The 12,077-nt window shown below is 38.5% G+C and overlaps 1 protein-coding gene across 2 annotated transcripts; it reads right to left on the bottom strand.

Annotated features, from left to right (window-relative positions):
* Window positions 1-1,116: 1,116 nt before the first annotated feature.
* On the bottom strand, window positions 1,117-11,649 carry LOC114291884 (boron transporter 4). Of its 2 annotated transcripts, XM_028235763.2 has the most exons (15): window positions 11,377-11,649; window positions 10,827-10,932; window positions 10,629-10,711; window positions 6,029-6,221; window positions 5,793-5,931; window positions 5,534-5,699; window positions 5,011-5,177; window positions 4,707-4,880; window positions 4,520-4,615; window positions 4,303-4,419; window positions 3,704-4,023; window positions 3,122-3,401; window positions 2,825-2,962; window positions 2,136-2,273; window positions 1,117-1,535 (listed from the first exon to the last, which is right to left on the bottom strand). In XM_028235763.2, the coding sequence occupies exons 2-15, from the start codon at window positions 10,928-10,930 to the stop codon at window positions 1,518-1,520; spliced, it is 2,133 nt and encodes a 710-aa protein (XP_028091564.2). In that variant the 5' UTR covers window positions 10,931-10,932; window positions 11,377-11,649; the 3' UTR covers window positions 1,117-1,517. The 2 variants fall into 2 exon arrangements, with proteins under 2 accessions (XP_028091564.2, XP_082763985.1); XM_082907859.1 differs by lacking the exons at window positions 1,117-1,535; window positions 2,136-2,273 and adding an exon at window positions 2,484-2,684 and having other exon boundaries at window positions 11,377-11,497.
* Between the last annotated feature and the right edge of the window lie 428 nt (window positions 11,650-12,077).

The following is a 12,077-nucleotide window of genomic DNA, read 5'->3' as shown; positions in this document are numbered from 1 at the left end:
CACTAGCAGTCAGCTAGCAGTGTTGAAGATCTGAGGTGGCTGGTGGCGGTAGTGGATGGTGGCCGGAGGTGATGGGGGACAAGAAAAAGTTTAAATTGTTTTAAAACAATTTTTGTTCCTATGTCAAAAAAATTTAAAATTTTTGAAATTAATTTCACTTTTTTGAAGACAAATAATTTAGCAAACACGTTTTCATTTTTAATTTTCAAAAAAAATAAAAACAAAAGCATTATTTGGTATATGAGAGACGGAAACTACATGTATAGAAGAGATTACACCCTCATAATAAAATAATTACTTTAACCCAATTTCGATTTGAACAAAGTAACTAACAACAATTTTTATGCTTTTTTGGTGTATGAATTCGTTTAGTTTCACTGAATTTGGATATGTGAGTAAGCGGTAAGGAATGTTACAAAAAATGTGCGATTGTGTTAGATTTTTATAATTGACAATCCCGTTTGACAAAACTCCTTTCAGTTGTAATTTTATTTGCTCTTTTATTATAATGAAACTATGAGTGTTTAGATGCGAATCTAACCCGAATTGTGCTTATGCAAAGGAATTTGTGATCCTAATCCTTTCGTGTTTGCCACTTCGCTGCCTTCAAAGCAAAAAAATTGCAATCGAAGTTATTTGACTACTCGAGCAATCATTTGTACGCTCAAGTGGTGAATGGCATCATCCAGTACTTTTACAGAGCGGCCAATCTTCTGAGAGCATCTTATTTGCACTCGAGCGGTGGAGTCTTGGCTCAAGCGATGGACACGCGTTTTAATAAGTTCGCTCGAGCGATATAGTGTCGCTCAAGCGATCAATCTATATATTTCACACTGCCTTTAATCACACCATTCAAGTGGTAAAATGTGCACTTGAACGGTCTGCGCGATCCTATTTTTTATAAAGTGTAATGTTCACTATTTTTAGGGCTAGAGCTGTCTCAGAGATTTAACAAGACTATAACATTACAGCCTCACTTTTTTACAAGGTACTTGAGAAATGGTAATCTCAGAAAATCCAATATGCCCTAAAAAACCAACACCATCTTTATATATATATATACATGGTTACACCAAGTGTTGTGTCCAGAAAGATGATAAACTATACACTCAAAAATTCCATCAATATTTGATAGCAAGACATATATATCTATCATGTATTTCATTTATAAATCTTTTGGAGATGACACTGTACATGCTGAGAATTTGTCCCATATTTGTGGTCTTTTTTAAGGCTAATTTGCATTGCACAATTATGGATAAACCTCTTTACCCATAAATCAACCCCCATTGACTTGTTCTTAATTAGCAGCCTTTCTCTTGCATTCCTCTCCAGTTTTTCTCTTTGAATTTACACTTCCCTCTATCCTATTCTCATTAACAATGAACCAAACAAAAGATTACACCCGGTAGATAGATTTTTTTGTCAAAACAAAAGTAGGTTATATAATTGTTGTTGTCATCATCAAATTGTCAACATTCCATTCTAATCGTGCCAAATCTATTTCCATAATAGCCTCAATCCTCAGGATGAACCTGCAAAAACATAAGATAAATCTCACCCTTAAATTAATAGCTTTGTATGTATGCACACATGATTAATGCATTCATAAGTACATAGTTGGATAATCAAATTCTTTCCATAGAAATGCATCAAATTGTATATGAGAAGTGCATTGGTGTATCATTCATTGTATAAGAAGCATGGACATGGACACTGGTGATATGATACAACACACGAAAACATGTCAATTTAAATTATAAAAATAAAACAAAACAAAAAAACACTCACCCACACACAAAAGTTTTGAAAGTTTTAGCTTCAGAGGTCCTAAAATAAAATATAAAAAAAAAAACCTTAAAGAATGAGAGATTTATATGTATAAATTAGCATTGTTTTGATTTAATCATTGGCTTCAAGTGATTTTCTTTGGACTTGCCGTGACACACATATGTGTGTCCTCCAACTGTTAGAAATGTGTCCAGTTCTGGAAAACTGTAAAATAAAAAATAGGACATATGCTTGTATGACACGTGTTAGGTATCCAACATGGATGTGGCACCTTCTTAGAAGTCTTCAATCCTTGTTAGTTCATGGTAATTAGAGAGGAAAAACAGTGATATGTATTCAATTACCTGTCCATGTTTGTCTTCCTTAAAGCTTACAGTTCTGAGCCTCAACTCTCCTCTTCTTGTTGTCAGCTCATCTAATATCTCCGCATCACAAATTTCCACTTCACATTCCTCATTTCCAAGATGAGCCATTTCCTTTTCCTGATCAAATATTGTAAAAGTAGCAGATTAATAGCAAGAATAGAGTGGGTCAACCAAAGCAAAGAAGATGTACAACTATTTCAACTTATTTAATCTATTTTCACCACATAAGCATGGACATGGACACTGGTGATACGATACAACACACAAAAACATGTCAATTTAAATTATAAAAAAAAAAAAACAAAAACACTCACCCACACAAAAGTTTTGAAAGTTTTAGCTTCAGAGGTCCTAAAATAAATATATATATATAAAAAAAAAAAAAAAAACCCTAAAGAATGAGAGATTTATATGTATAAATTAGCATTGTTTTGATTGCAATCATTGGCTTCAAGTGATTTTCTTTGGACTTGCCGTGGCAGACACGTGTGTCCTCCAACTGTTAGAAACGTGTCCAGTTCTGGAAAACTGTAAAATAAAAAATAGGACATATGCGTGTATGACACGAGTTAGGTATCCAACATGGATGTGGCACCTTCTTAGAAGTGTTCAATCCTTGTTAGTTCATGGTAATTAGAGAAGAAAAACAGTGATATGTATTCTATTACCTGTCCATGTTTGTCTTGCTTAAAGCTTACAGTTCTGAGCCTCAACTCTCCTCTTCTTGTTGTCAGCTCATCTAATATCTCCGCATCACAAATTTCCACTTCACGTTCCTCATTTCCAAGACAAGGCATTTCCTTTTCCTAATCAAATATTGTAAAAGTAGCAGATTAATAGCAAGAATAGAATGGATCAACCAAAGCAAAGAAGACGTACAACTGTTTCAACTTATTTCATCTATTTTCACCACATAAGCTATACCCAAAAAAAAAAAAAACCCTACAAGCAGCAATTTATAATACCTTGAAAGAAAGGTTGGGAGAAGGTTGTGGGGCGCCAGCAATTTCCTCATACTCAGCTGCATCCAATTCCCGCAAGTGATTTGTATTAAACAGCTTGGGGAGAATGTGTTGTCTTATGCTTATGAGAAGGAAGAATGGCACGGGAAAGAGTATGCCAGCTATTGGTATCCATGTCACTCCAAAGCATAGCAAAAAATATACTAACTGAAAGAGAGTGAATATGACTATGTTCCTGAATGGTACTGATTCCACAAATGAAGCATGAACCCCTTCCAGGACCCTGCCAACATACGTAGAGTTTCAAACCCGTGTTAGAAAACAGAAAAATCATTGGCAATTCAAGCCATTGAAAAAAACATAAATATTATGAGCCCATTTGTTGTTCATGTCAATATATGAAACACCATTGAGTTCTACGATTGCAAGAAGTTATTGTAGCTTTTATTTACCTGTGCATTAAAATGGTTTAAAAAAATTGTACATGCCACTAGTGCATGTACTTTCATATAGAATGTACAATCGTGTCAAACTTCTCAAAATCCATGATTATAATATTTGATTCATTGATTTCAACAAACTTACTTGTATCGTCGCTTTGGAGTAATAAAGAGAAGTAAAATCCTTTCCCAGAATTGGTTTCCGGGTAGGCTGTCGATGGCCATGTAAGCAAAATATCCCCAAAGAACCGAAGTAGGAATTTTCTTTATTAGGGGCATAGCGCAAACTGAAGCAGCCACGAGGAGTGACTGTAAAAGATTGCTCACTCTCTGCTCATTAACACGGACAGGCAAATAGGCATCAATGTGCTTCTCAGGATCAAAAGTACCCTTTTCATTCACTCCTTTGTTTTTGCTTTCCATAACTGCCTCTTTCAAGTCTTCCAGCTCTTTAACTACAGTAGTCTGCAAAATTGGCACAATACCATTATAAAATGGGAGTTGGGAACTCATCAATAATTATTGAGTAGGAGTAACAAAATCAACTATTGTGCACTGATGTGCCAAAAAGAAAAAGAAAAGCTATGTATGTGCACACACAATGAGAAAACTTGAGAGTAACTTCTTGAAATTTTGCGAGAGATTTGTTACAATGGCTTGAAGACGACAATCAAAAGTCTACAAATCCTATAACAGAAAATGTTCAAAGGCACAAGTAACCATGTACTAAGTGGGAAAACTTACAATTGGAGAGCTGTCCATTTCTATGAACACAGCTTGCATCTTGCCATAGATTTCAGAGTTGCTAGCCTGCTGTTCGATGCTTTCCTTGGCACTTTGAACCATCTTCTTCCGAATCAACTACAAATGTAACACACTATTTAAACATCCAAACTCACTCAATTACTAAACAAAGAGAAAATCCTCTATTAAAATAAAAATAAAAAAGCGTTTATTCTACCTGTTGTTTGAGAACAGCAAGGCTCTTGGTGTGCATAGGAGACTGTGGCAGGACCCCATTTGAAGGAGGAAGTCCAATCAGTCCACAAAGCAAAGTCTGATAACAAAAATACCAGAAGTGAACGTGAGTTTTGGGAAAAACAGATACGAACAATTGCTAGGAATACATTTAGTCCAACTGTATATACCATGAATCCCAGCAACAAGATGTCATAATGGTAAGCAGAAGGTTTCTTGAGATTGAACTCCTTTTGTTGTGCCATCTGTGAAGCAACGCTGTGGTCGAAGAAGTAAAGCCCCGCTATCATGACAGCTGGAATAATGGCAGCAAAGATGTAAGTGGTAGGAACTTTTGCCATATCCTGCAGTTTTGGAGTATGCACAGTGATTAAGTGTACCAAAATGTTTGGAACTAAACTAAATAGTAGTTTAACATCTTGATAAGAAATAGACTAAAGGAGGCCTACACCATAAGACTATATAGAGCTTTACCTTGATAACAGTCCAATGGTGCAAAGATGCAGATTCCCAAGGGAGAGGGCTAAAGAGCCTTCTGGGAACTCCAGATGGAACTTTGCTTGGTACACTAAAAGACAGCACTGTCCATGCCACGACCATGAGAGGAACTCCATAGTCTGCGATGAAACCTCTAAGCCACCCTGCATTGTATAACAGAGATTCTTTAGATTCTGTTGTGAGGTGTTTTTATTTTTACTGTAAGGGGCCTTTTACGGAAGCTAACAGCCTCAACCTGAAGTTTTGGAGGTATTTATTGTATTTTTTTAGCTAGGGTTTCAATGTGAGAAGGTCAAATGCAAACAATAAATCTTATGCCAAACCACGTATAGTGGAGATAGGCACATACATTGTCAAGCCACATATATCTCGTGTTCTGTGTGTTTGTTTTGTTTCTCTTTACTGTTTTGTGATTAGAACCATTCGATTTCTGCATAACAAGCCAAATACAAACAATGGTAATAACAAAGTTCAAGTCACTCGAAACTTCTTCACAAACCTGTGGCATATTTCCATGACCTTGCCCTTCTACTCCTCAAGGCAGTGTAGAGAAGGCCAAAACAAAATATGATTCCCAATAGTCCATTTGTGTAAAGCCACTGGAATTGATACTTCTCTAATGTTGGGTCTTCGGATTTAGGAGTTTTAAACTCACTCACCAATCCCTGAAATTCACATATATACTTGTCAAAACTTTAAAAATTTATGTTAAGCCACAAAGAATAAACAAGTTGATTTGTTTTTCTACATTACAATACCTTGATAGCCTCTTGCATGAAAAGAACAGCAATCAACATGCCAAATAGTTCCCCTGCAATCCTTGTAAATCTATTGATGACAGTGCAAGCATTGAATATCGCAAGAAGGAACAACATCAGAGCTGTCCACACACAAACCCTGTAAAAATTTACAGTAAAAACATCAAACATAGTGAAACATCATGACGAAAAAAATACCCAAGTTTAAAAAAATGGAAAAGTAGATTTTACAGTACCATCCAGCCCATGCCAAAAACAATTCCCGTCCCAAGTCATTCCTTCCTTTAGCAAAGTTGTACAAATATGTGTACATGATGACAGTGGGTTCTGCAACTCCTAATATTAAAAGAGGTTGTCCACCGAGTATTGAGTGTATGATGCCACATATAGCCGTAGAAGCTAAAGTTTCTACTGTACTCAAACTTCCATCTAAGAAAAAGAACTACCAATTATCAGGGCTCATATCGGTTAATGTATCTGAATCACTTTCAATAGTGGCAACTCCAGGAATTTTTGTCAGTGGTGTCAATCAAAAACTTAAATGTCATATATCTTATAGAAAATTCACATTAATCATTATATCACCCATGGAAAAAAAAAATTAACAAATTAATTTAAATTCTAAAATTATAAACAAAAATATTTCAATATATTGATACTATTGTTTAAACAAAAAGGCATGCTAATACGCGAGCTTCTACAATTGACCACGATGAGATTTCATATTTTGAAATCATTGCTTAATAAGTTCATTATTAACACTATCAAATGCTCTATCACTTTACAAATAAAATATTCTAAACAAAAAGTAAACAAAACAAAGAGATGTCAAGAATCGTGAGGTCTCCAAAGCAAGAATACAAAATCACTTTAAAAATAAAATATTTTAAACAAAAAGTAGGCAAAAGTCAAAAAGTAAGCTTTTTTCATTGGTGGGTTCAAAGTTTAGGGACTGAAAACTAATGGGTTCAAAGTTGTATTTTAATGGGTTCAGTTGCTGATTTTTTTTCCTAAAATCTAATACTTATAATAAAAAAAAATTAAAAAAATCATCCAGGGGTTCGGGTGACACCTCTGGCCAAGTGTTGGACCCGCTCCTAACTTTCAATCCATTTTTCAAAAACTACATACAATACATAATCAATGAAAACTAAATTTTATACAGTACTGAAACTTAAAATATAGTATCAATAGTAAAATCCAAATTAGGATTAAATTTTTACAGTAGTAAAATTTCCATTCAAGGAAAAGAACCACCATCCGAAAGAGGAAAAGAAAGGAACATAAGAATTCAAATTTTCTTTTCTTGTTTCCTGTTTTCTCTTCTATGATTTGTGGAATATCATCACCCCATGTGAGGGGTGATCCTCCATGTGCTACATGAGCTGGCCATGTTAGGAAGCCAACCTTTAGCCATGTGAAGAAGGAGTTGGCACAAGCTGGCCATGTGCTGGCCAGCCCCTCCATCCACCATTCTGAAGTGTATAAATGAAGATGGGTGAGAGGAGAACAGAGTGAGTGTAGAGCAAGCCACAGAGAGTGAGATATGTGAGGCGGAGAGACCGTCTCCCTCGGTGTGAGCGAGGGAGACGGGTGAGTGGGTGAGTGAGGAGAGTGTGAGCTCCTTCTCTATTGTAATCTTTCTGTAATATCTCCATTGTTATAGTGATAACCGGCTACTCTCCCGTGGACGTAGGCATTGAGGCCGAACCACGTTAAATATTGTGTCTCCTTGAGTGTGGGTGTGTTTTTCTGCATGGAATAATTTCTATAAGGTATCAAAGCCTCGTTCGTGGCGTTTCGGAACAAAAACAGCGTGTTGCTTGAAACTGCCTAGAAATCAAGTTGCTCAAAATCAGGTTTTAAGCATACCAGGAGCAAGGGCTCGAGAAGAGGAGTCCAACCATATAAAGCAGACACCCAGAGGAGTCAGCACGCGCCCTCACGCGCCACCTGAAGCAGGCGCGTGAGGCCCAGTCGCTGCACGCGCCCCCACGCGCCGTAAAGACAGTCGGCGCGTCGGCCCAGTCTCACGTGTGCGCCCCACGCGCGGCTGAAGGAAGAAGACGAGTGGGGGAAGGCGCGTGTACGGCACGCGCAGGCCACGGGCGCCCCGTCAGCAGCCGCGTCATCGGACACGTCAGCATAAGCATGCCAGTCGTACTGCCACGTGGCAGACAGGTCAGCGACACGTGGCAGTGCACGTCAGCGCCACGTGACCGTCTGCCATCGCCACGTCAGCAAGTTGTCGCCATGTGGCAGCACAGTCATCTGCCACGTCAGCATCCAGAGGAGGGATCCAGTGCTTTGCGGCGAAGGTACAGCCGCAGATCTGAGGCGTACAAAATGTTTTGGCTAGATCGAAGCCATTTGGAGTCCGTTTTTGGTGATCCAATAGTGGTTTCCGACTATTTGGAGTATTCCGGACACATCTGTACGGTCAGATTTTGGAGACGGAGTTTCTGTAAAAAGAAGGCAGATTAAAGAGACGAACGGCATCAGGGGCAGTGGACGGAATATTCTGTTGGTACACGGAATATTCCCTGAACTTCTGAAAATTGCAATTTGGCCCAGAATTTTCAGAAAATTGTGGTGTGGCCCAGCTTTCGGAGATAGTTTTCAGTGAGGTCCCCGAAAATGCAGCAAAGATTGGTTCTAGCTAAACGGACCGCTCCGGACGCAACCGCGAGGTCAGAATAGTGAAATTCTGAACGGTTTGGAAAGATTGTCAAAACATGGGTGTTTGTCATCTTCAATACTCGAAGGAAGATTGCTGGATATTGTGGAACGCTGCGGATTCACTGAAGAGGTTAGAATGGGCAGATTCTGACCAGATTGGACAACCAGATACAGATTGAGATAGATCATTGAAGACCAGAGGAGATCAGGCTTGATCAAATGGCAAATCAAGGGAGATCAGATTGGTCAGGGGTGATCAGAGGATTGCAAAGATGATTATCTCCGGAGTTCGTTGGAGGATCTGGTTCAATCAAAAGAGAAGACCATTCATCGACGGATAGATGATTTGGCAACTAGTTCAGGCTCAGGGAAATGTTGTGGCTGTTGGAGCTACTGTATACGAGTAAGTACTGGTGGTACGTGGACGTGTAGAACAATAGTTGCAGAGGAGCATACTAAGCGCAGAAGCACAAATGCAGACGTACAGCAGTGCAAGGGTACGGTAGAGTATCGTACAAACGCGCAAGAGGAGTATGCAGCAACGGGTTGTTGTAAGTTCACAGGAACTTCCAGACAGAGAAATTGAGACAGGTAAAACGCAAGAGTGCGCGTCAAGGAGTGGCAAGTCTTTTTTCTCTATGGTGGTTTCTTGAGTTCCATGGCAGCAGATGATAGAGTTGATGCAGATCTCTCAAGCAAGCTTGACGCAGGGAGAACAGAAGCCATGGGTGCGAGCACTATGCACGGAGTTGCATAATGGTAACTTGTACAGACCGGTGAAAGTTGTCTTGGCAGAAGGGCTAACTGTCAAACATCAGTACGGACGTACAAGTAAGACAGAACCGAACATCAGGGATTGCAGCACAGACAACAAGCGTATGTGGAAACGCCAGGAGGTTGTTCAGAAGTGCAGAGGGCAAAAGCTGAAAGTTCAGAAATAAGCTCCGAGCAAGGAAAATTGAGGATGTTGATGTGTCAAACTCTGAAGTTTTCTAGTTGCTCCCGTGTTCATCATGCAAGGAGTTGCACAGTAATGTATGACAGTCAAGGGCATCCCAGCAGGGGGTGCAGGACATCCAATCAGGGGGTGTCGGATATCTTGGTTGCGCAAGTTCAAGCATAATAGGTATAGACATCCGAGACAGAAGCGTGGAAGAGATCTGTGGGAGATAGGAGCAGAGGCTCTCTCCAAATCAGAGAGTGGTGTGAGTTGAGTTGAGGATGTAGGATTCCCTCCTCCTCTTATATCTCTGGTGTATTATCTCTAGCTTCAGGGGGTGCAAGCATCTCAGTGAGGAGATGCAGACTATGCTGAAGACATCCGAGACAGGAAGCGTGGAAGAGATCTGTGGGAGATAGGAGCAGCGGTTCTCTCCAAATCAGAGAGTGGTGTGAGTTGAGTTGAAGATGTAGGATTCCCTCCTCCTCTTGTATCTCTGGTGTATTATCTCTAGCTTTCAAGGGATGCAGCGTCTCAGTGAGGAGATGCAAACTATGTTGAATTTGGGCGTGACAAGATTAGCAGCAATGTGTGTTGTGGATCACCTCACATGGGTTGAGGGGGTGATTTGTGGAATATCATCACCCCATGTGAGGGGTGATCCTCCATGTGCTACATGAGCTGGCCATGTTAGGAAGCCAACCTTTAGCCATGTAAAGAAGGAGTTGGCACAAGCTGGCCATGTGCTGGCCAGCCCCTCCATCCACCATTCTGAAGTGTATAAATGAAGATGGGTGAGAGGAGAACAGAGTGAGTGTAGAGCAAGTCACAGAGAGTGAGATATGTGAGGCGGAGAGACCGTCTCCCTCGGTGTGAGCGAGGGAGACGGGTGAGTGGGTGAGTGAGAAGAGTGTGAGCTCCTTCTCTATTGTAATCTTTCTGTAATATCTCCATTGTTATAGTGATAACCGGCTACTCTCCCGTAGACGTAGGCATTGAGGCCGAACCACGTTAAATATTGTGTCTCCTTGAGTGTGGGTGTGTTTTTCTGCATGGAATAATTTCTATAAGCTCTTGGGCGGGATCCCAGATCCCAACATGATTAAGCATGTAAAATAATTGATTGAATTTTCAGTAAATTACACACTATAAATTTTTCTATCTGCAAATTTTGATGGAGAGAGAGAGAGAGAGAGAGAGAGAGGAACATTGGAAACCTGTATCTCTACTCAGCTGCTCCCCAAAGGCAATAACAGGAAGAGCAGAAGCAAAGAAGATATATGCAGTTGGAGCCAACATCCTATCACAAAAGAAAAGAAAAGATTAATTAAATTAAAATTTACTCCAAATTGCAGTGAAATAAATTCAATTGTCCAATTCTGAATCTATTGTTTTCAACCCGAAAATTAAAATACCCGAACCCAGAACGAATGCCACCAATCCAGTCTTGCTTATAGCAAGATAATCTTCCTCTAACATCTTCTGCAACACCCTTTAATGGAGATCTAATGTTCTCCATTACTAGTACAAAAACATGGAAACACACACACAATGTTAGGTACTGCATCAAAGAATATATAATATGCCATAAATCACAATCAATACAACCTTGAATGATTAAAATATCATATTACAAGACCCTTAAAATCCAAGTTTTGAAAATGTTTATCTTAATGCTCTCCATTACTAATACAAAAAAAATAAAACAAAATAATTATAGCATGAACGATTAAAATATCATATTATAAAACCCTTAGAATCCTAGTTTTGAATGTTTATGAGATCAGAAAGCTATATTATCAAAAAAGAAACAAAAAGAATGACAATGACTCATCAAACAAAAACACTTCATTAACCAGATTAATACAAAGAACAATGTGTGACTGCTGTAAAATAAATAACTAAATAAATAAACCCAGTTGGATTATTGGGTGTTGTGTTTGACTGAAAGACAAGAACAAAAACCTGAGATTGTCGGAAAATTCAGGAACTTCGCCGGAAAGTTGGCCGGAAATCCCAACTGATTTTGTAGTGTCAGAAAACTCGTTTTCACACAGTAGGAATGAGAAGCAGAGGAAGAAGTAGAGCACGGAGTCTTTAAAAAGACCCGTGCCGCGCGGGTCTAGGTGGACTCCACTAGTAGGGTATGATTCTGTGTATGTCAGCAATATCACGAGACTCTCCACTGGTTGATTTGAAAGCTGTTCCAATCTGTCACCCACATAGAGAAAGGCTAATAGTGGAGCTATGAACCAATTCGTATAGTATATCAACATATATTATAATAAAATTATAATTTATTAATACATTAATTAATGTATATAATATTACTCCGACAAATTATTATAATATAGCATTATTCCTATACTTAGAGATAATTAGGAAATGAAAATTAATTCAATTTTATCCCAATAAATTTATATGGATTTGAAATGTGTGACATGGATTTAAATTTTGCATATTTGTTTCTTTTTATTATGAATAATAGTATATATGCTAATTAGTGTATCAATAGATAATATGACATAATTTAAGAGATTTTTGCTATTTATAATTTATATAATAAGTGAAGTCAATAATAATATCATAACTAATATTAATACATTAATTAATATATTAAGCCTCCGTTTGGCAAGAGCTAAACGGGACTTTTTTGGCTATTTTAG

This window comes from Camellia sinensis, chromosome 15, assembly GCF_055761805.1.
Source record: "Camellia sinensis isolate YWXY chromosome 15, ASM5576180v1, whole genome shotgun sequence".
Lineage (NCBI taxonomy): Eukaryota > Viridiplantae > Streptophyta > Magnoliopsida > Ericales > Theaceae > Camellia > Camellia sinensis.
This window is presented reverse-complemented; position numbering and strand designations above follow the sequence as displayed.

Coding starts and splice junctions, on each gene's coding strand:
- LOC114291884 (XM_028235763.2), bottom strand. CDS start 10,930: ATGGAGAACATTAGATCTCCATTAAAGGGTGTTGCAGAAGATGTTAGA. Junction 10,712..10,826: donor GGCATTCGTTCTGGGTTCGG/GTATTTTAATTT, acceptor CTTTTGTGATAG/GATGTTGGCTCCAACTGCAT. Junction 2,274..2,824: donor AGCAAGACAAACATGGACAG/GTAATAGAATAC, acceptor ATATTTGATCAG/GAAAAGGAAATGGCTCATCT.